Here is a 27,317-nt window from a genome sequence, read left to right as displayed (position 1 = left end):
ATTCTTTGCAAGGCATTGGAAAACCTCTCTGGTCTTTGTGGTGGAATCTGTTTGAAATTTACGTTATTGACATTTCTAAACATGTAAAACACAGCGTTGGAATTGTATTTCACCATTTTTGTTGAAGAGAACTGATAACCTGACAGAGAAGGTATTTTGAGAGCTAGGAGATGACTTGCTAGCTAATGTTGCCCACTTATTTTCGCTATCTAGCTAATTAAACAGCTAGGTGGACTTGGAGGTAATGCAGTACTCTAACTAGATAGCGATCTGTTTTATAGAGTTTGCAGTGAGCCCCACTCCTTTTTCACACACTCGCGTGCGCACACACACACTAAAAGCATTGTTTTTGATTAAAATTTTTTCTCTAAGACCTAAACCTCAACTGAAGTTGTACATAAAGTGTGGGACCGTTGAGCAGATTGAGAAAGGTAAACTCCTAATTATAAATACTGAGTTGTCACTTATCATGGGCAAGTCCTATTGACAAAGTTGTGAAGATGGGGTATGTATGTTTATAAAAATATATATATATATATATATATAATGTGTGTTTTGCGTTTTTGATACAAATCAACTGTACTAGTGGTTCCGGCTCTGGTCTTGTCCCATCCTGATCACTGTCCGGTAACATGGTCTAGGGCAGCAAAGAAAGACCTGGCAAAGCTGCAGCTGGCCCAAGACATGCCACCAGGGGTCTCTTCACAGTCACCAAGTCCAAAATGGATTCACATCAACGCACAGTATTATACAGAGCCATGATTGCATTCCATTTCCAATTCCTCAGCAAACGGCAAAAATACCTTTTTTTTTTAAATAATAAAAAACAGGTTAATCAACATGTCATAGAACGAAGGGGACAGACACACTCCAACACGCACTATTTTTGTTGTTGTAGTATGGTTTGTATATTGTTATATTTTACATTTTTGTGACTGTCCTTGTCTATCTGTGTTTTATTTGTCATGTTTGTTGTTGTTGTGGACCCCAGCAAGAATAGCTGCTGCAAAAGCTCATGGGGATCCAAACAAACAAACAAGCAGCTTTATCTGGTATGCCTGTCAGGTTTTTCCTGGTGTTGTGTGCCATTGCAGCATGATTCTTGGCCCGGTCCTGCCACATTCAAGTAACATGCTGTACTCATAACAAGCAATTTCCACTACGGTTTACGTCGTGGGCAGAGTACTAATGCAACTCTGATACAGGTCACCTTAACGGCTGGTTAATTTCAGAGAACCAGATGGAGCTTGCCAAAACATGAATGTCACAGTAGCTACACTATATATCAACCAAAGAGGTTTTGAAAGAGGCTAGGTGTCAATTGACAGGCATACAGAGGGGATCTTTTCCAAATCAGGGCATTTGGCAACTATTGAAATACTGACACAGAAACACACACACACCGATACAACCGGCTTCGCAATACCACTACTGGCATAAAGAGGTGTCTTGTTTCCATCAGAGTTTAATATATAGCTGACCTATATGGCTGCTCTTCAGCTGTTAAACGAAGTCACTCCATGTACAGCTGGACCTCCAGTTGAAGTCGGAAGTTTACATACACTTAGGTTGGAGTCATTAATACTTGTTTTTCAACCACTCCACAAATTTCTTGTTAACAAACTATAGTTTTGGCAAGTCTGTTAGGACATCTACGTTGTGCAGGACACAAGTAATTTTTCCAACAATTGTTTACAGATTATTTCACTTGTAATTCCCTGTAATCACAATTCCAGTGGGTCAGAAGTTTACATACACTAAGTTGACTGTGCCTTTAAACAGTTTGGGAAAATTCCAGAAAATGATGTCATGGCTTTAGAAGCTTCTGATCATCATTTGAGTCATTTGGAGGTGTACCTGTGGATGTATTTCAAGGCCTACCTTCAAACTCAGTGCCTCTTTGCTTGACATCTTGGGAACATCAAAACAAATCAGCCAAGACCTCAGAAAAAAATTGGTAGACCTCCACAAGTCTGGTTCATCCTAGGGAGCAATTTCCAAACACCTGAAGGTACCACATTCATCTGTACAAACAATAGTACACAAGTATAACCACCATGGGACCACGCATCCGTCATACCGCTCAGGGAGGAGACTCGATCTGTCTCCTAGAGATGAACGTACTTTGATGTGAAAAGTGCAAATCAATCCCAGAACAACAGCAAAGAACCTTGTGAAGATGCTGGAGGAAACGGGTACAAAAGTATCTCTATCCATAGTAAAACAAGTCCTATATCGACAACCTGAAAGGCCGCTCAGCAAGGAAGAAACCACTGCTCCAAAACCGCCATAAAGTCAGACTACGGTTTACAACTGCACATGGGGACAAAGATCGCACTTTTTGGAGAAATGTCCTCTGGGCTGATGAAACAAAAATATAACTGTTTGGCCATAATGACCATTGTTATGTTTGGAGGAAAATGGGGGAGGCTTGCAAGCCAAAGAACACCATCCCAACCGTGAAGCACGGGGGTGGCAGCATCATGTTGTGGGGGTGCTTTGCTGCAGGAGGGATTGGTGCACTTCACAAAATAGATGGCATCATGAGGGAGGAAAATGATGTGGATATATAGAAGCAACATCTCAAGACATCAGTCAGGAAGTTAAAGCTTGGTCGCAAATGGGTCTTCCAAATGTACAATGGCCCCAAGCATACTTCCAATGTTGTGGCAAAATGGCTTAAGGACAACAAAGTCAAGGTATTGGAGTGGCCATCACAAAGCCCTGAACTCAATCCTATAGAAAATGTGTGGGCAGAACTGAAAAAGCGTGTGCGAGCAAGGAGGGCTACAAACCTGACTCAGTTACACCAGCTCTGTCATGAGGAATGGGCCAAAAATCACCCAACTTATTGTGGGAAGCTTGTGGAAGGCTACCTGAAACGTTTGACCCAAGTTAAACAATTTAAAGGCAATGGTACCAAATACTAATTGAGTGTATGTAAACTTCTGACCCACTGGGAATGTGATGAAATAAATAAAAGCTTAAATTAATCATTCTCTCTGCTATTATTCTGACATTTCACATTCTTAAAATAAAGACTGGAAATTTTGACTAGGATTAAATGTCAGGAATTGTGAAAAACTGAGTTTAAATGTATTTGGCTAAGGTGTATGAACTTCTGACTTCAACTGTATATGTCTGCTCTACAGCTGTTAGACTAAGTCACTCCGTGTTTAGCTGGACCTATATGGCTGCTGTTAGACTAGGTCACTCCATGTGTAGCTGGACCTATATGTCTGCTGTTAGACTAGGTCACTCCATGTGTAGCTGGACCTATATGTCTGCTGTTAGACTAGGTTCCATGTGTAGCTGGACCTATATGTCTGCTGTTAGACTAGGTCCATGTGTAGCTGGACCTATATGTCTGCTGTTAGACTAGGTCACTCCATGTGTAGCTGGACCTATATGTCTGCTGTTAGACTAGGTCACTCCATGTGTAGCTGGACCTATATGTCTGCTGTTAGACTAGGTCACTCCATGTGTAGCTGGACCTATATGTCTGCTGTTAGACTAGGTCACTCCATGTGTAGCTGGACCTATATGTCTGCTGTTAGACTTAGTCACTCCATGTGTAGCTGGACCTATATGTCTGCTGTTAGACTAGGTCACTCCATGTGTAGCTGGACCTATATGTCTGCTGTTAGACTAGGTCACTCCATGTGTAGCTGGACCTATATGTCTGCTGTTAGACTAGGTCACTCCATGTGTAGCTGGACCTATATGTCTGCTGTTAGACTAGGTCACTCCATGTGTAGCTGGACCTATATGTCTGCTGTTAGACTAGGTCACTCCATGTGTAGCTGGACCTATATGTCTGCTGTTAGACTAGGTCACTCCATGTGTAGCTGGACCTATATGGCTGCTGTTAGACTAGGTCACTCCATGTGTAGTTGGACCTATATGGCTGCTGTTAGACTAAGTCACTCCATGTGTAGCTGGACCCATGTCTGCTCTTCAGCTGTTTAGACTAGGTCACTCCATGACCCTGCTAAGGTCTATCATTCAAAATAAGCAACTTAATGCCAATAATTTGAGTGAATTGCCAAACTGCACTGGATAGCATAAATAAATCAAGTATGTGATTCAGGGTGTTCGGTGTCTGATAACATTTTCAATAGCTATCTCCACACACTAACTTTGCAAGTTGTTAGGTCACTTCATGTCCCTCTTAATGTCCATCTTTCTGAATAGCCTGAGGTAATGACAGAATATTTTATGGTAAGGGTCAATTCCACGGTAACAGTGACTTTTTTAAAACCTTAGTTTTTATTAACAATTTCCATACAATTTTACAAAAACACATTTACTTGAACAGTGCAGATGGAACGTTTGGTAACAGACTGACACCCCAAACAACACAAACTACCATTCTGTTACCAAACTTTGCATCTGCACTGTAAAATTCTCTGTGGAAGTTATTCAACGTAGTCCTTGTGCATGGTGTTTGTATGGTGTTTAACGTTGCAATTATTGTTTTTGGTTTGGCATCCATTTTTAAAGTAAAAAAATCACTTGAGACTAAGCATCACTCAGTTAACGTGGAATTGCCCTAAGGCCAATGCTTCAGTGTGTGATTCGGTGTATTGTGTCTCTCGATGGCTGCTGTACTCATTGTGGTGGCACCCCCACTGCTTGTCTGGTGTAGGCCTAGGACTAAATATCCCTAAACAGACCGATAACGTACTCAACATCGGGCCTAAACCTACTTTGCAGGTTGGCACCAACTGTGAACAAGTCAATCCATTCTGTCTTCATTGCATTCCTTTTGCACACTTACTGCATAAGCCCTCGTGACATCAATCACTCATTGTCAGCATGTTAGTGGATTAAAGCGTCATAAAGTTAAACCTCTTGTGGCATTGTGTTCCCTTCCAGTCCCGTTGGCTGCTACTGTAACATTTACAGTGTGTGGTGACTGGGTTTCCTGGGTCATTCAGACACTATCAGTACCAGTATCTGGTGTGTATCAGTACCAGTCAGATCCCTGAAGCTAGCAGGAAATTTTGAACCAGAACGATGACTACCGCAGGTCTTTTCCTAGTCTGATTCTAGCTACCTGGACTGTTGAGGCTATTGAAGTAGATGATGGAGCTTTTATAAGCCAGTATAATACGGACAGAAGTTTAATAAAGGAATAGGAAGGTGACTGTTTTTTGAGAATTACTACAAGGCTGTGGGTGATTGATTGTGGTATTTATCAATTGAGGTTTAGGTGTAGTATTGGATAGACCAGTACTGCCTCACTCCCTTCTATACAATGTTAGGAGAAATGCTAGGGCTGTGACGATACCATTATTGCAGTATTTCTCTCCCCCCTCGTGGCTAAGATTTTAACACGAAGCGGACCACTCTGTCATCCTTTAAAAACCTGCTGTATGTAAAATATTGTGTGTTATAGCTTGGAAAATACACTGAGTGCACAAAACATTAGGAGCACCTGGTCTTTCCATGAGAAACTGACCAGGTAAATCCTGGTGAAAACTATCCCTTTTTGATGTCACTTGTTAAATCCATTTCAGTCAGGTTAGATGAAGGGAAGGAGGCTGGTTTAATAAGTCATTTTTAAGCTTTGAGACAGGCCTATACAAACTATTTGTGAACGGGCAAGACAAGATTTAACTGCTTTTGAACAGGGGGTATGGTAATAGGTGCCAGGTGCACTAGTTTGTGTCAAGAACATCAACACAGCTGGGTTTTTCACGCTCAACAATTTCCTGTGTAACAAGAATGGTCCACTACCCAAAGGTAACACAGCGACCTTGACACAACTGTGGGAAGCATTGGAGTCAACATGGGGCCAGTATCAAATCACATTTTATTTGTCACATGTGCCGAATACAACCTTACAGTGAAATGCTTACTTACAGGCCCTTAACCAACAATGCAGTTTTAAGAAAAATAAGTGTTAGGTAAAAAAAATAGATAAGAAATAAAAAATAACAATTAAATAGCAGCAGTAAAATGCCGGGGGTACCGGTACCGGGGGTACCGGTGCTGAGTCAATGTGGAGGCTATATACAGGGGGTACCGGTGCTGAGTCAATGTGGAGGCTGTATACAGGGGGTACCGGTACAGAGTCAATGTGGAGGCTATATACAGGGGGTACCGGTGCTGAGTCAATGTGGAGGCTGTATACTGGGGGTACCGGTGCAGAGTCAATGTGGAGGCTATATACAGGGGGTACCGGTGCTGAGTCAATGTGGAGGCTATATACAGGGGGTACCGATACAGAGTCAATGTGCGGTGGGACAGGTTAGTCGAGGTAATATTTACATGTAGGTAGAGTTAAAGTGTTTATCTATGCATAGTCGGAGAGTAGCAGCAGCGTAAAAGAGGCTGTTTTCCTATCGAAGTTGAATCCGCTTTGTGTTTTGTTTCCTTGCCAAGATACTAACGATTATCGCGATGTTGGTATCTCTCTGTCCCTAGGAATCACTGGCTGGGCAGAATCACACATTTTCCAGTTCCCAGCTATTGCTCTTCTGTGCAATAAATTCCAAAAGGAGCCAAACAGGGTCAAGTAGGGTAAAGGGGCCAAAGTGTGAATGTGTGGCAGTGGCCAGTCTGGGAAAGGTCATGCACTTTGACCTGTGTCAACCAATCACTGAAGCCCAATGACAGATGGACCTATAATCTGCTATCCACCAGAAAAAGACCCACCAGCAAGGAGTGAGAGGCTGAATCCCAAATGTCATCCTATTCAAATGGACCCCGGTCAAAAGTAGTGCACTATATAGGAAATGTGGTGCCATTTGAGATGCTGCCATAGGCCTAATATGAAGGACCTGTGTTGGTTAAACTGAGGGCCTAAAGCCTTTTTACTAATGACCTTAGTCGTTCAGGTTTCATTAGATGAGTGTGGCTTTGTTGTAATCTCATTAGCGATGATTAGCCTAGCGCAGCTCAGACCAATTACTGTCGGCTCCTTCCTTCCTCCTAAGAAAGAATGCATGTTGTTGGTCTGACAGCCAAGTGGAAATTGCTAACATAACTAGGTTAGTTTTGTTCACGCACACACACAGTTGGCGTAAATCATTACAGCAGAGAATGGGATATGATGCAGTTCAGTTAGGGCTGGGCGATAAGGCCAAATTTATTTATTTTTTTTTCAAATTTATGTCTGACTCTCAATTTTATTTTTTATAAATGTTTTATCTAAATAAGTTTTGTTGTACATTTTAAAGGTCAAATGTACTGCATTTCAAACAGTCAGCAATAATGAATTCAGGGCTTGTGAAATTATACCTAGGCTAAATATAAGCTTTCTACAACCATGAGACCCACTAATAATTGTATTATTTTATCGAAATAGTTTAACCTCCTTTTTTGTTGTTGTTGTTGCAATAATCACTGATCTGGCTATCAAGTCTATGAAAGTACTGTTGGTTAGAATTGTAACCAGAACCTTGCACATTCACTAATAATGACTAACTTATTGTAGGTTTTCTAGAACATGAACACAGGTCTCATTAACAATCTCTCAAGAACAAGCCCACGTCCAAGTGAGTAGCCAGCTCATCTTTATATTTAAACCTTAGCCAACTTGGATCTATATGCTAGCTAACAAAGTATAACAGTTGAATAGTTATGAACACACCCTTCTGTCTGTCTGCAACTGTTTGAACAGCATGCTAAGCCTGTCCACTTTGTTCAGATGTTCAAATCAAAATGGCCTATCTTATTTCTCAGAAAGAGAAGAAGTTTCAAATTCCTTATAATTGTGTTTTATGCTTATTGCACATTTATAAAAGACTAGACAGCTAGTATAACATTTTTTGGCTAAAATGCTGCCAGTGGTATGACAATGCAGCCCGTGACAAACTGAACATAATCCAGAATCATGTTCATTGATACTCCTGTCTTTAGTAGTGTCTGCTCTCTGCAATTTGACGAGTTGAGACAGGGTATCTTTAGAAATATATATTTTTATTTTGGACCACTGTGCAATTTGGGATTATTTTTTTTCTTCCAAATAATAATAATTTTTGTCAAGATAAGGCTTCACAGTACCGTTGTAAAGCAACATCATGGTTGCACTTTTCCCTCAAGGTTACTCTGATGTCCAAAAGATTTTAAATCAACATTTCTTTATGAAACTTAAGTTTCATATATTTGAAAATATCTACATTCCTCAGTCCAAAGTTGCTTTTTAATTTTGTCATGGAAATACTATTTATTATAACCAAGTCATTTATAGTTTCTATGCTTTTAGTTTTCCATGTGGATCAATTTAATCGGTGAATTCTGAAAAGCTATCAAAGGATGGAGTTGAGTTTTTTTAGGGAGTGATATTTTTTTAGGGAGTGATATTGGTTCGTGTCTAAACAGTAAAATGTTCTTCTGTATTGTTATAGTTTTCTAAAATATGAAGTTGTTAATGTTCTTAGCTTTATCCTTTGAAAACAGACACGTAAAAAGATTCTGGGGATGAGAATGAGCATCTTCAATATTGGCACCCATTGCTCCTCTTTTAGTGAATTTTTACTAAAGCCCTGGGTGGCGAGTTGATACAATTTCAAGTCTGGAAGGTTAAAACCACCTTCAGACTAAGGAAGATGTAAAACTTTCCTTTTAATTATTTTATTATTTTTTTAAAGAATGTCTTCTGACCAATCCTACAGCTTTCTTGAACTCGACAACCCTGAAGCAATTATCAGGAGACAAAACATCACAGAAAACAGAGATCACCCAAGAAGAGATATTAGACACCGTTAAAAACATTTGTGCAGAGAAAAACACCTGGACTGCTTTCCCATAGAATTCTATGAAACAATTTGTGACAAAGTAGCTCCCCTATTTACACACATCACTCAATTCAGTGGTTCCTTGTTCAATGTATCAAACAGTTATTTCAATTATATTAAAAACCGCAAAATCTCCTGCTGTTTACAAACCCAGTTGAATAAATTGTGACAAAATAATAACAAAACTCATAAGCAATCGAATGGAAAGTCTTACCAGACTTGATACATATAAATTAAACAGGGTTTATTAAAAATAGATGCGAACAAGTTCTCTGTTTTAATACAATAAGCTATAAAACAAGATATAGATTTATCAATAATGGCTGTTAATGCCGAAAAGGCCTTTGCCTGTCTTGAATTGCATTTTTCTATTCAAAACTTTGGAAGCGTTCAATTTTCCATCTGAAATAATACATTTTAGAAAAAATATTTTATAAATGTCCTAAAGCAAAAGATATACACAAATAATACATTATCTGATGAAATTGCTTTAGAAAGGGGCACAAGGCAGAGATGTCCCCTCTCCCCCCTTCTGTTTGCACTGGCAATTAAACCGCTTGCAGAAATAATTAGACGGGACCCAAATGTAACAGGTATTGATAAACATGAATATAAACCACACTTATTTGCAGACGATCACCTGATGTACCAATATTGAAAACTCAATACATGCTACAAATGACTAATTTCAATGACAGGTATTCGTATCAACATTTGGGCTTTTATAATATATTAATGTCTTTACAGTATTACATGTTTGTTTCTAGGGCACAACATGTCCTTCAAATTTAGCAAAAATTCATATAGCCCCTATATAGGCTCTATCCCAATCAATTTAAACAATCTTATTCTCTGGGGTTCCTACATTTTATTTGTTGCTCCTAATTTTTTAGTGATAGCAAATATATATATTTTTATTAATTTAGAGCCCTCTCTATTACAATGAAATGATATCAGTGTGTTTGTGTCCATATGACTGATTTTCTGTTGGATCAAACCTCAAATGTAAATAGCGAGTTGAAACCACTTGTGAGAGTGGAGGAAGTGATCTCTCATCTTTGTGTGTGTGTGTGTGTGTGTGTGTGTGTGTGTGTGTGTGTGTGTGTGTGTGTGTAAATGTGATTCAAATGAATTGAATTAGTTAAATATATCACCCAGCCCTAATTTCAGTACACCCACAACGGGTCATTTGATGCTACTATCAGTTCCGAGTCTGACTGAAGTAGCGAACAAGAAGTGTCTGTATGCCATAGTTTAGATATGAGTAGGTCGGAGAGCAGGCCCTCTTCTCAGTGCAGAGCCGGCTCAGATGACACTAACTCCCCATGGCACTGACCCAGAGAGGGTGAGCTTGAGAGGCTGGTGGAGAGGGAGGGATGAAGGGAGAGGGAGTGTCTCTCCGTGGTTGTCATATTTGAGGCCAGGCCGCTGAAAGCAGAGCTCAGTGATGCTGCTGCTCACACTGGTTGTGTTTGCGGTTCTGCTTCCTTCACTCCCGTTCTCTCTCTGATCCAACATATCTCTCCTATCCACCCATGCTCGCTCTCGGTTTCTCTCTCTCGCACTGAATGAGTCACACAGAACAGTTCCTCATGGTGCCAACGCAAACATTAACATTGCAACTAGGATTGTATCTGAGTAATAATTACAGACTGCTGTCCGTTTTGTGAAAATCTGGACAGAAGAGACTGGACACGCCAATGGAACATCTGTCAGAGGCAGGGCATAGAGCAGGGGTGTTAAAAGGATGTCAATTATTATTTATACACAGTTTCTACATAGTTTAAATTTGGTTTGAGTCATTTTATAGTATACCAAGTTCATTTTTCTACCCCTAGAAAATATTTAATATATATTACATGTTTTGAGTCAAACCTTGCCTGCAGGGCCATATGTTTGCCCACCCTGGAGTGAAGGGACTGTTGTTGTCCCCTGTGTTGCGTAGGCTATGTCTGATTTTTAACTTTTGTATCTGAGGTTAAGATTTCACATGCATGAGAAATATATCCCCTCGTGTTGAATTGTACCAATGGGTGCCTCACTATATAAAATGTCATTTTCTTACCTTTTCAAGCAGTTGATTTGACTGTGATGCACATCCCAAGCAGTATTTTTTTAGTCTTGGTTAGTAAGCTAACATGAATAAAGTAGACTAAAGTTAATGGCTGAAGAAGCACCAGACCAACTGCCAGGAACAGAATTGGCCACCACCTTTGGCCTCAGTCCACCTCTGCTCTCCCGGCTGCCGTCAAACACAAGTGTCCTTCTGTTCTCTGTCTACTCTACAGCCACTGTTAAAGCTGCTGCTGCTGCCTGCCAGGCTGGCTGGGGTGTCCATCTAAATATAGGCTAACTATCCTGTTGGTGCTGGGGTATGGTGGCTGGGGTATGGTGCTAGGGGGCTGGGGTATGGTGCTGGGGTATGGTGCTAGGGGCTGGGGTATGGTGCTAGGGGGCTGGGGTATGGTGCTAGGGGCTGGGGTATGGTGCTACTGGGGTATGGTGCTAGGGGCTGGGGTATGGTGCTAGGGGGCTGGGGTATGGTGCTAAAGGGCTGGGGTATGGTGCTAAAGGGCTGGGGTATGGTGCTAAAGGGCTGGGGTATGGTGCTAAAGGGCTGGGGTATGGTGCTAAAGGGCTGGGGGGCTAAAGGGCTGGGGTATGGTGCTAAAGGGCTGGGGTATGGTGCTAAAGGGCTGGGGTATGGTGCTAAAGGGCTGGGGTATGGTGCTAAAGGGCTGGGGTATGGTGCTAAAGGGCTGGGGTATGGTGCTAAAGGGCTGGGGTATGGTGCTAAAGGGCTGGGGTATGGTGCTGGGTTTATCAGGCTGGTGGGAAAGGGGAATTTTTTGTATTTAACCTGTATTTAACTAGGCAAGTCAATTAAGAACAAATTCTTATTTACAATGACAGCCTACCCCAGCCAAAGGCGGACGACGTTGGGTCAATTGTGCGCCACGGTATGGGACTCCCAATCACGGCCGGTTGTGATACAGCCTGGAATTGAACCAGGGTTTGTAGTGATGCCTCTAGCACTGAGATGCAGTGCCACTCGGGAGCCCTACAGCTGAGGTATATTTGGTTCTTATTATTATGTCGTTGCCATTATCCTTACAGTTCTTCCAGGTAATACTGCTGTTGTTGACTATTTTTAGCCAGACTTGACTAGCCCCATAGTCTCAGCATGATGTTATTACACAACTCTGATATTAGAGAGGGATGCAGTGCAGAGTGACTTCACTCTGTTTTAAAGATCCCGAACAGTTATTCTGATTTCCATGTAAAATAACCTTTTTGTGACTAAAATATTACCCGTAATATTGTTTTTGGGGGGGTGGTGGTGGATAGAAATGCTACATTTTAGAAAGTACTTTTTCTCTCATGGCTAACTACCAGCAAGTTTGGGAAGACATGCTGAGTGGGCGGGGAGCGTATATTCATGAGCTCACCTTGACTGACAGCTCTTTGAAACACCTATGTCAAGCTCTTGGATGCGGTGAGCAGTGTTACAGTCAAATCATCTCAATCAAATTACACAAAGCAACTCCAACAACAATCGAAATTGCATCAATTATGTCAATTATTTTATTAATCTCCCATTTGGCATGTTTTTTGTAATGAAGTTCTCAGCATTGTTGACAAAATGTGTTGACATGACAACTGTGGCGGAGTTTTGGCTGACCTTTCCCCCCCATTTTGTTCTTCATGATCACTTTGATCAAACTTTATCGATGTAGAACCAACAGTCGTTTTGATCAAACTTTATCGATGTAGAACCAACGGTCGTTTTGATCAAACTTTATCGATGTAGAACCAACGGTCGTTTTGATCAAACTTTATCGATGTAGAACCAACGGTCGTTTTGATCAAACTTTATCGATGTAGAACCAACGGTCGATCGATGTAGAACCAATGGTCGTTTTGATCAAACTTTATCGATGTAGAACCAACGGTCGTTTTGATCAAACTTTATCGATGTAGAACCAACGGTCGATCGATGTAGAACCAATGGTCGTTTTGATCAAACTTTATCGATGTAGAACCAACGGTCGTTTTGATCAAACTTTATCGATGTAGAACCAACGGTCGTTTTGATCAAACTTTATCGATGTAGAACCAACGGTCGTTTTGATCAAACTTTATCGATGTAGAACCAACGGTCGTTTTGATCAAACTTTATCGATGTAGAACCAACGGTCGTTTTGATCAAACTTTATTTAATGTTGAACCAACGGTCGTTTTGATCAAACTTTATCGATGTAGAACCAACGGTCGATCGATGTAGAACCAATGGTCATTTTGATCAAACTTTATCGATGTAGAACCAACGGTCGATCGATGTAGAACCAACGGTCGTTTTGATCAAACTTTAGTCATCATACTTTGACCTGGATTCATCCAAATATCATAACATTTCATGAAAAACAGGATTCAGACTGTTTGTGGTGGTGGTGGGGGTACATACAGTGCATTCGGAATGTATTCAGACCCCTTGACTTTTTACACATTTTCTTACGGTACAGCCTTATTCTAAAATGTATTGCATTGATGGGGGTGGGGAGGGAACAAATCTATACATAATAACAAAGTAAAAAAATATATATATTTTTTTTTTGTTAATGTGTAATAAAAAAACTTAAATCATATTTACATGAATTTTCGACCCTTTACTTTGTTGAAGCACCTTTGGCAGCGATTACAGTCTCGATTCTTCTTGCGTATGACGCTACAAGTTTGGCACAGCTATTTTCAGGTCTCTCCAGAGATGTTAGATCCGGTTCAAGTCCAGGCTCTGGCTGGGCTGCTCAAGTACATTCTGAGACTTGTCCTGAAGCCACTCCTGCGTTGTCTTGGCCGTGTGCTTAGGATCATGGTCCTGTTGGAAGTCTGAGGTCCTGAGCGCTCTGGAGCCGGTTTTCATCATGGATCTCTCTGTACACTGCTCCATTCATCTTTCCTTCGATCCTGACTAGTCTCCCAGTCCATATCACTGAAAAACATCCCCACAGCATGATGCTGCCACCACTATGCTTCACCATAGGGATGGTATTGGCCACGTGATGAGTCGGTGCCTGGATACCCCCAGACGTGACGCCATGAAGGCATGATTTGGTGGAGTGCTGCAGAGATGGTTGTCCTTCTGGAAGGTTTTCCCATCTCCACAGAGGACTCTTCTTGAACTACACTGTTGGTTAAGGGCTTGTAAGGAAGCATTTCACAGTAGTCTACACTTGTTGTATTTGGAGCATGTGACAATTAAAGTTCGATTTGACCTCTGGAGCTCTGTCAGAGTGACCATCGGGTTCTTGGTCACCTCCCTGCCCAAGGCCCTTCTCCCCTGAATGCTCAGTTTGGCCGGTCGGCCAGCTCTCGGAAGAGTCTAGGTGGTTCCAAATTCCTTCCATTTAAGATTGATGGAGGCCACTGTTTTCTTAGGGACCTTCAATGCTGCAGAAATGTTTTGGTACCCTTCCCCAGATCTGTGCCTCGACACAATCCTGTCTTGGAGCTCTACGGCCAATTCCTTCAACCTCATGGCTTGGTTTTTGCTCTAACACCCACTGTCAACTGTGGAACCTTATATTGACAGGTGTGAGCCTTTCCAAATCATGTCCAATCAATTGAATTTACCACCGGTGGACTCCAATCAAGTTGTAGAAACATCTCAAGGATGATCAATGGAAACAGGATGCACCTGAGCTCAATTTAGAGTCTCATAGCAAAGGGTCTGAATACTTATGTAAATAAGGTATTTCTTTATTTAATCCATTTTAGACTAAGGTTGTAACGTAACAAAATGTGGAAAAAGTGAAGGGGTCTGAATACTTTCCAAATACACTGTAACGCTAGTTCTGGAGGTACTGCAGTCAATCTGTTATTACCAAATAGAGCTATCTTCTGTATACCACCACTACGGTTGTCACAACACAACTGATTGGCTCAACAAATTCCCTTTTTTTCACAAGGAACACGTGTTAATTAAAAATCATTCCAGGTAACTACCTCATGAAGCTGGTTGAGAGAATGCCAAGAGTGTGCAAAGCTGTCATCAAGGCAAAGAGTGGCTACTTTGAAGAATCAAAAATATGGAATATATTTAGATTTAACACATCTTTGTTTACTACGTGATTCCATGTGTGTTATTTCATAGTTTTGATGTCTTCACTATTCTTCTACAATGTAGAAAATAAGAAAAACCCTTGAATGAGTAGCTGTGTCCAAACTTTTGACTGGTACTGTGTATAACATTAAAATAAAGATATTGACATGGCCTGTGTCCCATAATATGCCTGTATTCCATACAGAACCAGGCTAATAATGACTAGCCATGTTTTAAATAGGACCTTGTGTTCTTATGTTGATTTGGATACTTCAACAACACTGCATACGTAGCCTACTCCTTACATTCACTGTCATTTTTGAAAAATCTTTGAATTTATATTACACACCGGGACTAGTCTGTGTGGACCAGGGGAAGCACATCGGGACTGGTCTGTGTGGTCTAGGGGAAGGGCATCGGGACTGGTCTGTGTGGACTAGGGGAAGGACATCGGGACTGGTCTGTGTGGTCCAGGGGAAGGACATCGGGACTGGTCTCTGTGGTCCAGGGGAAGGACATCGGGACTGGTCTGTGTGGACCAGGGGAAGAACATCGGGACTGGTCTGTGTGGACCAGGGGAAGGACATCCCAAATCTTACACAAGCACGCAGTGATGATGTGTCAACAACCACAAACCCACCCACGAGTCTGGACTGCGACGCACGTAGCGCACGCGCGCACACACACACACAGGTCTTCTGACAGAGAGGCGGGCTGGTTGGCAAGCTGCTTCGGAGTTGGAATAACACATTCTCCTGAAATGGTTAGACCATGCGAAGCTTTTGTTGCACCCACTCCCTAATGCCTTATTTTTGTGTGTGTGTGAACAGTTTAGTGTTGAATGGAACGAGCTGCTGCCTGCTTTCCAGAGCAACTGGACCACAAGTGATTGTTTATTTGTGCTCTCCAGTGCAGATTGACTAATTATTTCACTGTCAAGGTCCAAGATACGTGCTTATGTTGTTTATATGAAGTCTTTTAGTGAGAGACTGAAACAGTCTATGCTGTTTGAAGTCTATATTTAGTGGTTGAATTCATTCCTGCACATTGGATGTTCCTCACACTGTCATACTTTTAGTCTGTCAGAGTAATTGACAGCTTTTGGCCCCTAAAATTATAATGACAAATCGATTGATAAAATTGACGCTGGCCAAATCGATCGTGAGAAAAAAACAATCCAATTACAAAATATGAGTTGATGGAAATACATTTGACCATCATGCTTATCGGTCAATAGGTTAATTTGCATAATTTATTGGAATTCAATTGTGTGTATTTTCGTTAGTCATGTACACTATATATACAAAAGTATGTGGACACCCCTTCAAGTTAATGGATTTGGCTATTTCAGCCCCACCCGTTGCTGACCAGTGTATAAAATCAAGCACACAGCCATGCAATCTTCATAGACAAACCTCGGCAGTAGCATGGCCTTACTTTAGAGCACAGTGACTTTCAACGTGGCACTGTCATAGGACGCCACCTTTCCAACAAGTCAGTTTGTCAAATGTCTGCCCTGCTAAAGCTGCCCTGGTCAACTTTAAGTGCTGTTATTGTGAAGTGGAAATGTCTGGGAACAACAACGGCTTAGCTGCAAAGTGGTAGGCCACACAAGCTCACAGAATGGGACCGCTGAAGCTCGTAGTTTGTAAAACTCCTCTGTCCTCAGTTGCAACACTTACTACCAAGTTCCAACTGCCTCTGGAAGCAACGTTAGCACAAGAACTGTTCATCTGGAGCTTCATGAAATGGGTTTCCATGGCCGAGCAGCCACACACAAGCTTAAGATCACCATGAGCCAGTGCCAAGCTTCGCCTGGGGTGGTGTATAGCTAGCCAACTTTGGACTCTGGAGCAGTGGAAAGCGTTCTCTGGAGTGATGAATCACGCTTCTCCATCTGGAAGTCCGGCGGATGAATCTGGGTTTGGCCAGAGAAGAATGCCAGGAGAATGCTACCTGCCCTAATGTATAGTGTCAACTGTAAAGTTTGGTGGAGGAGGAATAATGGTCTGGGGCTGTTTTTCATAGTTCGGACTGGGCCCCTTAGTTCCAGTGAAGGGTAAGCTTAACGCTACAGCATACAATGACGTTCCAGACGATTCTGTGCTTCCAACTTTCTGGCAACAGTTTTGGGGAAGGCCCTTTCCTGTTTCAGTATGACAATGCACCTGTGCACAAAGCGAGTTCCATACAGAAATGGTTTGTTGAGATCGGTGTGGAGAGAACTTGTTGGATGTTGGAACATTGCTGCGGGGACTTGCTTCCATTCAGCCACGAGCATTAGTGAGGCATCAGGCACTGATGTCGGACGATTAGACCTGGCTCACAATCTGTACTCCCAATTCATCCCAAAGGTGTTCGATGGGGTTGAGGTCATGGCTCTGTCCAGGCCAGTCAAGAACTAACGGAAACCCGAGTCTGAATGCATCCAGCAGCATAAACCAACTCAGTTTGTATAGGTAGGCAACAGTAATGGACAGTTCCTTTTCTGTCTGTGTGTGTGTGTGTGTGTGCACTGCATCCTCCCCCAGCTGTGGGCTATATTTGGAGCCATGCAGTGGACTGAGCAGAGCCGGAAGTCCTGGTTGATGTTAGTTTTTGTGTGATGTCATTGCGATGATTCATACATAGGAAGCACAGAACTGCCTAATTTTAGTATGTGGGTCGTTCCATGTCATTTCAGCAAGCCATGTAAGCGCAGTGGATGTTTATATGAGGCGAGGTGGATGTTTATATGAGGCGAGGTGGATGTTTATATGAGGCGAGGTGGATGTTTATATGAGGCGAGGTGGATGTTTATATGAGGAGGCGAGGTGGATGTTTATATGAGGCGAGGTGGATGTTTTATGAGGCGAGGTGGATGTTTATATGAGGGAGGTGGATGAGGTGGATGTTTATATGAGGCGAGGTGGATGTTTTATAGGTGGATGAGGCGAGGTGGATGTTTATATGAGGTGGATGTTTATAGGAGGCGAGGTGGATGTTTATAGGAGGCGAGGTGGATGTTTTATATGAGGCGAGGTGGATGTTTTATAGGAGGCGAGGTGGATGTTTTATAGGAGGCGAGGTGGATGTTTTATAGGAGGCGAGGTGGATGTTTATAGGAGGCGAGGTGGATGTTTACAGTGGGGCAAAAAAGTATTTAGTCAGCGGCCAATTGTGCAAGTTCTCCCACTTAAAAAGACGAGAGGCCTGTAATTTTCATCATAGGTACACTTCAACTATGACAGACAAAATGAGATTTTTTTTTCACCAGAAAATCACATTGTAGGATTTTTAATGAATTTATTTGATAAATATGATGGAAAATAAGTATTTGGTCAATAACAAAAGTTTCTCAATACTTTGTTATATACCCTTTGTTGGCAATGACAGAGGTCAAACGTTTTCTGTAAGTCTTCACAAGGTTTTCACACACTGTTGCTGGTATTTTGGCCCATTCCTCCATGCAGATCTCCTCTAGAGCAGTGATGTTTTGGGGCTGTTGCTGGGCAACACGGACTTTCAACTCCCTCCAAAGATTTTCTATGGGGTTGAGATCTGGAGACTGGCTAGGCCACTCCAGGACCTTGAAATGCTTCTTACGAAGCCACTCCTTCGTTGCCCGGGCGGTGTGTTTGGGATCATTGTCATGCTGAAAGACCCAGCCACGTTTCATCTTCAATGCCCTTGCTGATGGAAGTAGGTTTTCACTCAAAATATCACAATACATGGCCCCATTCATTCTTTCCTTTACACGGATCAGTCGTCCTGGTCCCTTTGCAGAAAAACAGCCCCAAAGCATGATGTTTCCACCCCCATGCTTCACAGTAGGTATGGTGTTCTTTGGATTCAACTCAGCATTCTTTGTCCTCCAAACACGATGAGTTGAGTTTTTACCAAAAAGTTATATTTTGGTTTCATCTGACCATATGACATTCTCCCAATCTTCTTCTGGATCATCCAAATGCTCTCTAGCAAACTTCAGACGGGCCTGGACATGTACTGGCTTAAGCAGGGGGACACGTCTGGCACTGCAGGATTTGAGTCACTGGCGGCGTAGTGTGTTACTGATGGTAGGCTTTGTTACTTTGGTCCCAGCTCTCTGCAGGTCATTCACTAGGTCCCCCCGTGTGGTTCTGGGATTTTTGCTCACTGTTCTTGTGATCATTTTGACCCCACGGGGTGAGATCTTGCGTGGAGCCCCAGATCGAGGGAGATTATCAGTGGTCTTGTATGTCTTCCATTTCCTAATAATTGCTCCCACAGTTGATTTCTTCAAACCAAGCTGCTTACCTATTGCAGATTCAGTCTTCCCAGCCTGGTGCAGGTCTACAATTTTGTTTCTGGTGTCCTTTGACAGCTCTTTGGTCTTGGCCATAGTGGAGTTTGGAGTGTGACTGTTTGAGGTTGTGGACAGGTGTCTTTTATACTGATAACAAGTTCAAACAGGTGCCATTAATACAGGTAACGAGTGGATGGCAGAGGAGCCACTTAAAGAAGAAGTTACCGGTCTGTGAGAGCTAGAAATCTTGCTTGTTTGTAGGTGACCAAATACTTATTTTCCACCATAATTTGCAAATAAATTCATAAAAAATCGTACAATGTGATTTTCTGGATTTGTTTTCTCATTTTGTCTGTCATGGTTGAAGTGTACCTATGATGAAAATTACAGGCCTCATCTTTTTAAGTGGGAGAACTTGCACAATTGGTGGCCGACTAAATACTTTTTTGCCCCACTGTATATGAAGCGAGGTGGATGTTTATTTGAAGCGAGGTGGATGTTTTATATGAGGCGAGGTGGATGTTTTATATGAGGCGAGGTGGATGTTTTATATGAGGCGAGGTGGATGTTTTATATGAGGCGAGGTGGATGTTTTATATGAGGCGAGGTGGATGTTTTATATGAGGCGAGGTGGATGTTTTATATGGCGAGGTGGATGTTTTATATGAGGCGAGGTGGATGTTTTATATGAGGCGAGGTGGATGTTTTATATGAGGCGAGGTGGATGTTTATATGAGGCGAGGTGGATGTTTTTTAGGTGGATGTTTTTATGAGGCGAGGTGGATGTTTTATATGAGGCGAGGTGGATGTTTTATATGAGGCGAGGTGGATGTTTATATGAGGCGAGGTGGATGTTTATATGAGGCGAGGTGGATGTTTATATGGCCGTCCTATGGAGCATGGTGGCCGTCCTATGGAGAGCAGAAATGGCTCCTTCACTAGGGGTGTTCCAGCTTCCCACTGATGACTCATCGACGAAGGCTAACTGTGTCTCTCGGGCAGTTTCATAGAACCCGTCGGGTGATTGGTTGAGCCGTCTTGAGTACGTGACGTCACTCTGAGCCCTTACCAAAACACCAAAATGTGGCGGACAATTTCTTCTCGCCTCAGATCAGATACCAGTAGTAACCACCAACTGGTATCTGGTATCAAAACACAGGACACATTTTCAGTGTATTAGTATTTAGCTATGTCGTTGTTTTCCAGCTGACTAGCATTAGGCAGCTGTCTTCAGATCCTAGGCATTTTTTTAGGCTGGATTCCGTTTGTTTATCCTCCTTTCACAAGAGTAACAGTTTGTCCATTGAAAAATATAGCGTTTGTGGGGCTGTTAAATGTTCTATGGTGCTTACATTTTAACGTTCTTTCCTCAAATTTGAGAAATCAGCTTTCTGAGGATTGTTTTTACAGGTCTATTTTTAAGCAACTAGCTCTGTCTCACGTCACTATTAGACGTTCATCCATGTTTCTCAGACTTCAAATTTGCCAAAGTATAGTTCAGGCGTTAACTAAGGTTTGGGGTCGGCTTAAAACCTTAAACAACCTTTGGAATCGTAAAAGGGGATGCTAACGCCCGTCCTCCATCCCCGTCCACAACGCCCTAGCAACGCCCATCCCCGTCCACAACGCCCTAGTAAACCAAAACCTACTTAGAAGGTAACAGCGCTCACTGTTGCCCCCTAGTAGCAGGTTTCCACATCTCCCAACGTCCTCAGAACATGGATGGACATCGAATACTGACTTGTATCATGGGTGACCTGGCTGGTTTGAAGTTTTTTATAATGATACGAAATATTGCGTATCTGTGAATATTCCACTCTAAAATCGGTATCGGATACAAAAATCCCATATCGGTCAATCTTGCTCTATAGCCCAGCTCTGTCATCGATGGATGCCTAGGCTTGTTCGTTAATTCTCTCTCGCTGTGTCGGTCTTAGATTGAAGGAGAGATTTAAATACCCAGCATACTGAAGTGAGAGAAGCAGTCATTAATTTGACTGGAAGCCAGAGGGAGAGCGTGGGAGAGGAAGAGAGGATGATGAAATGAGAGGGAGGGAGAGATGGAGAAGAGTGAGACAGTGTGAGAGAGACAGTCAGAGAATTTGAGACAAACAGGGAGTGTCATACAGACCGAGAGAGAGAGAGAGACATACAGACCGGGAGAGAGAGAGAGAGAGAGACATACAGCCCGGGAGAGAGAGAGAGACATACAGCCCGGGAGAGAGAGAGAAAGAGAGACATACAGACCGGGAGAGAGAGAGAGCGAGAAAGAGAGACATACAGACCGGGAGAGAGAAAGAGAGACATATAGACAGAGAGAGAGACATACAGACCGGGAGAGAGAGAGAGAGACATATAGACCGAGAGAGAGACATACAGACCGGGAGAGAGAAAGAGACATATAGACCGAGAGAGAGACATACAGACCGGGAGAGAGAGAGAGAGAGAGCGAAAGAGAGACATACAGACCGAGAGAGAGAGACATACAGACCGGGAGTGTGAGAGAGACATACAGAGAGGGAGACATACATACATACATACATACATACATACAACAATACAACAACAATATGAAGTAATACAAGATAAGTATACGAACATAAAGTAAATGGCTCAGTAGAATAGAATAAACATTTCAATATAAAAAAATTTTTACCTTTTATTTTACTAGGCAAGTCAGTTAAGAACAAATTCTTATTTTCAATGACGGCCTAGGAACAGTGGGTTAACTGCCTGTTCAGGGGCAGAACAACAGATTTTGTACCTTGTCAGCTCGGGGATTTGAACTTGCAACCTTTCGGTTACTAGTCCAATGCTCTAACCACTAGGCTACACTGCCGCCCACATAATACAGGAAGACACAATTTATAGTCTCATTATTTACATGTGTTTTGGTGAAGGGGGACATTGGGGGCAGTGTATAAACTAAGCAGTATAATAAGAGTATGGTAGTAGTGTGTGGGTGTGTGCTAAGTTGTGGAGAATCAGAGCAGGTGGTCAGTACAGTTCAAGTGTTCAGCAGTCTGATGGCTTGTAGATACCAACAGGCTCAGAGACTGTTTCTATCAGACCTTATGCTCCGATACCGTCTGCCCGACGGTAAGGGAGAGAACAGCTTGTGGCTGGGGTGTGTGGGGTCCTTGATGATGCTGCGGGCCTTCCCTAGGCACCGTTTCAAGTAGATGTCCTGGATGGGTGGGAGCACGGTCCCAGTGATGTACTGGGCCGTCTTCACCACCTGCTGGAGGGCCACGGTCCCAGTGATGTACTGGGCCGTCTTCACCACCTGCTGGAGGGCCAAGGTCCCAGTGATGTACTGGGACGTCTTCACCACCTGCTGGAGGGCCACGGTCCCAGTGATGTACTGGGCCGTCTTCACCACCTGCTGGAGGGCCACGGTCCCAGTGATGTACTGGGCCGTCTTCACCACCTGCTGGAGGGCCACGGTCCCAGTGATGTACTGGGCCGTCTTCACCACCTGCTGGAGGGCCACGGTCCCAGTGATGTACTGGGCCGTCTTCACCGCTGACATTGAATGCTGCAGTACGGGCTCTCAGCATTGTACGGATATCTCCATTCGTCCAGGGTTTTTGGTTGGAATATAACCGCATTGTTGTTGTGGGTACAACATCAACACATTTCCTAATGAAGCCTGTGACTGACGATATATATATATATATATTCCTCAGTATTGACCGGTGAGTCCTGGGTGAAGGACTCATCCAGATTATTCCTATCATTATTCTCAGTCCTGCAGCAGTGAGTCTTTCTGTCTCTGTCCAGCGCCTCACTTTTCACTGTGTTAGTGGCTCCTCATTGAGCTGCTGTTTGTAGGAGGGGAGTAGGAACAGGGAGACGTGATCTGATTGGCTTAAGTGGGGGCGGGCGGGATGGCTTTGTGCGTGTTTGTACACAAACGGTACCCTATTCCCTACATAGTGCCCTACTTTTGACCAGGACCCACACACCTATAGGGCTCTGATCAAAAGTAGGCCACTATATAGGGAATAATGTGCGGTTTGGGACGTTACCAAGACCTAACTGTGAGTGACACAATACATTTCTATCCTCTGAACATTATGTAACTAACGTTGCACCCTCCTGAACTGGCCCTGGTGTTGCAGCTTGGCCCGCGGAGAGGTGAGGGGGCGTAGGGGGGGAGGGGTTGAGGGGCGTAGGAGGGGAGTTTGACTGGGAGTGTTGAGGGGCGGTTGACTGGGTGTGTGAGCGTAGGTGGACTGACCGCAGCTTTCGCTCCAGTGGGAGGGGGTGGGGGTGGGGGAGAAGAGAGAGGAGGGGGAGGGGAGGGAGTGGAGAAGAGAAGAGCAGGGAGGGGAGTGGATTGGAGGAGGGTGAGAAAAGAGAGAGAGAGAGAGGGAGGGAGGGAGAGGAATGCTGCCTTGTATAGGCTGGTTCTACCGGGTCAGACTGACTGACTTACGGGGCTGTGGAGAGAGAGAGAGAGAGAGAGGGGGGAGGGGTGCATAGACAGGGGAAGAGATATGGGGGGAGAGGGAGAGACAGATATGGGGGGGCAGGGAAGCGGGAAGAGACCGAACAAGCGGGAGAGAGCGTCTACAGCTAGGCTATGTGTGGCTGATGTCACTGGTTATTTTCTGATCAGTGGTTTAGTCTGTCAGACCAGGGTCAACAACAGCTACTACACTACTCTGCTACCTTCATCACACGGGTTTTGTGCTACCTTCATCACACGGGTTTTGTGCTACCTTCATAACACGGGTTGTGTGCTACCTTCATCACACGGGTTGTGTGCTACCTTCATCACACGGGTTGTGTGCTACCTTCATCACACGGGTTGTGTTCTACCTTCATCACACGGGTTGTGTGCTACCTTCATCACACGGGTTGTGTGCTACCTTCATCACACGGGTTGTGTGCTACCTTCATCACACGGGTTGTGTTCTACCTTCATCACACGGGTTGTGTGCTACCTTCATCACACGGGGGTTGTGTGCTACCTTCATCACACGGGTTGTGTGCTACCTTTCATCACACGGGTTGTGTGCTACCTTCATCACAGGGTTTTGTGCTACCTTCATACGGGTTTTTCACCTTCATCACGGGTTTTGTGCTACCTTCATCACACGGGTTTTGTGCTACCTTCATCACACGGGTTTTGTGCTACCTTCATCACACGGGTTGTGTGCTACCTTCATCACACGGGTTTTGTGCTACCTTCTCACACCTACCTTCATCACACGGGTCATCACAGGGTGTGCTACCTTCATCACACGGGGGTTCACACGGGTGTGCTACCTTCATCACACGGGTTGTGTGCTACCTTCATCACACGGGTTGTGTGCTACCTTCATCACACGGGTTGTGTGCTACCTTCATCACACGGGGGTTCTACCTTCATCACACGGGTTGTGTTCTACCTTCATCACCTTCACCTTCATCACACGGGTTGTGTGCTACCTTTCATCACACGGGTTGTGTGCTACCTTCATCACAGGGTTTTGTGCTACCTTCATCACACGGGTTTTGTGCTACCTTCATCACACGGGTTTTGTGCTACCTTCATCACACGGGTTGTGGTTTTGTGCTACCTTCATCACACGGGTTGTGGCTACCTTTATTTGTGCTACCTTCATCACACGGGTTGGGTTTTGTGCATCACCTTCATCACACGGGTTTTGTGCTACCTTCATCACACGGGTTGGGTTTTGTGCTACCTTCATCACACGGGTTTTGTGCTACCTTCATCACACGGGTTTTGTGCTACCTTCATCACACGGGTTTTGTGCTACCTTCATCACACGGGTTTTGTGCTACCTTCATCACACGGGTTTTGTGCTACCTTCATCACACGGGTTTTGTGCTACCTTCATCACACGGGTTTTGTGCTACCTTCATCACACGGGTTTTGTGCTACCTTCATCACACGGGTTTTGTGCTACCTTCATCACACGGGTTTTGTGCTACCTTCATCACACGGGTTGTGTGCTACCTTCATCACACGGGGGTTTTGTGCTACCTTCATCACACGGGTTGTGTGCTACCTTCATCACGGGTTGTGTGCTACCTTCATCACACGGGTTGTGTGCTACCTTCATCTACCTTCATCACACGGGGTGTGCTACCTTCATCACACGGGTTGTGTGCTACCTTCATCACACGGGTTTGTGCTACCTTCATCACACGGGTTTTGTGCTACCTTCATCACACGGGTTTTGTGCTACCTTCATCACACGGGTTTTGTGCTACCTTCATCACACGGGTTTTGTGCTACCTTCATCACACGGGTTTTGTGCTACCTTCATCACACGGGTTTTGTGCTACCTTCATCACACGGGTTTTGTGCTACCTTCATCACACGGGTTGTGTGCTACCTTCATCACACGGGTTGTGTGCTACCTTCACACGGGTTGTGTGCTACCTTCATCACACGGGTTGTGTCTACCTTCATCACACGGGTTGTGTGCTACCTTCATCTTCATCACACGGGTTGTGTGCTACCTTCATCACACGGGTTGTGTGCTACCTTCATCACACGGGTTGGGCTACCTTCATCACACGAGTTGTGTGCTACCTTCATCACACGGGTTGTGTGCTACCTTCATCACACGGGTAGTATGTTACCTTCATCACACGGGTTGTGTGCTACCTTCATCACACGGGTTGTGTGCTACCTTCATCACACGGGTTGTGTGCTACCTTCATCACACGGGTGTGTGCTACCTTCATCACACGGGTAGTGTGTTACCTTCATCACACGGGTTGTGTGCTACCTTCATCACACGGGTTGTTTTCGGTTGCAGGAAAGCAGCTATGTGCATTCATATATCATTCATTAGTATTTCTCTCTGCTCTTTTTTCCCCCAGAGTGCTATACTTCTGCTGAATAATGAAGTTGAGTTATTCATTGATTTAAACTAGAGGTTGACCGATTATGATTTTTCAACGCCAATACCGATTATTGGAGGACCAAAAAAGCAGATACTGATTTAATCGGTCGATTTTAAAAAATATATATATATATAAATATTTAAAACATAAAAAAAAAAAATGTAATTGTATTTGTAATTATGACAATTACAACAATACTGAATTAACACTTATTTTAACTTAATATAATACATCAATAAAATCTATTTAGCCTCAAGTAGATAATTAAACATGTTCAATTTGGTTTAAATAATGCAAAAACCAAAGTGTTGGAGAAGAATGTAAAAGTGCAATATGTGCTAACGTTTCAGTTCCTTGCTCAGAACATGAGAACATATGAAAGCTGGTGGTTCCTTTTAACAGGAGTCTTCAATATTCCCAGGTAAGAAGTTTTAGGTTGTAGTTATTATAGGAATTATAGGACTTTTTCCCTCTCTACCATTTGTATTTCATTAACCTTTGACTATTGGAAGTTCTTATAGGCACTTTAGTATTGCCAGTGTAACAGTATAGCCTCCGTCCCTCTCCTCGCTCCTCCCTGGGCTCGAACCAGCAACACAATGACAAAAGCCACCACATCGAAGCAGCGTTACCCATGCAGAGCAAGGGAAACAACCACCCCAAGGCTCAGGGCGAGTGAAGTTTGAAACGCTATTAGCGCGCGCTAACTAGCCAGCCATTTCACTTCGGTCACACCAGCCTCATCTCGGGAGTTGATAGGCTTGACGTCATAAACAGCGCAATGCTTGACGCACAACGAAGAACTGCTGGCAAAACGCACAAAAGGTGCTATTTGAATGAATGTTTACGCACCTGCTTCTGCCTATCACCGCTCAGTCAGATACTTAGATACTTGTATGCTTGTATGCTCAGTCAGATTATATGCAACACAGGACACGCTAGATAATATCTAGTAATATCATCAACCATGTGTAGTTAACTAGTGATTATGATTGATTGTTTTTTCTAAGATAAGTTTAATGCTAGCTAGCAACTTACCTTGGCTTACTGCATTTGCGTAACAGGCAGTCTCCTTGTGGAGTGCAACGAGAGAGAGGCAGGTCGTTATGTAACATCTCTCCTCTGTTTCCCCCTCCAGTCTCCCAGTCCAACAGCAGTGTGAAGAAGCAGAGGAGTCCAGGCATCTTCAGTACGTTCTTCTGTTGCTTTAGGAACTACAATGTGGAGCCTCCTGCCTCCAACAACACAACCACCTCCCTGCCTCCAGCCCCAGAGGAGAATGGGACACAACCAAAGGTACACACACACACACACACAATACTTCTAAACAGTCTGA

The 27,317-nt window shown here is 43.5% G+C and overlaps 1 protein-coding gene across 2 annotated transcripts in view; it reads left to right on the top strand.

Annotated features, from left to right (window-relative positions):
- Nucleotides 1–27,317, top strand: part of LOC112260927 (CTD small phosphatase-like protein) — a 44,281-nt gene that overhangs the window by 2,450 nt on the left and 14,514 nt on the right. For both annotated transcript variants that reach the window (XM_024436309.2, XM_024436308.2), the window contains exon 2: nucleotides 27,120–27,277. In XM_024436309.2, coding sequence (XP_024292077.2) covers nucleotides 27,120–27,277 — 158 coding nt within the window. The remainder of the gene's footprint in view (nucleotides 1–27,119; nucleotides 27,278–27,317) is intronic.

The sequence above is a fragment of the Oncorhynchus tshawytscha genome, linkage group LG10 (assembly GCF_018296145.1).
Source record: "Oncorhynchus tshawytscha isolate Ot180627B linkage group LG10, Otsh_v2.0, whole genome shotgun sequence".
NCBI lineage: Eukaryota > Metazoa > Chordata > Actinopteri > Salmoniformes > Salmonidae > Oncorhynchus > Oncorhynchus tshawytscha.
This window is presented reverse-complemented; position numbering and strand designations above follow the sequence as displayed.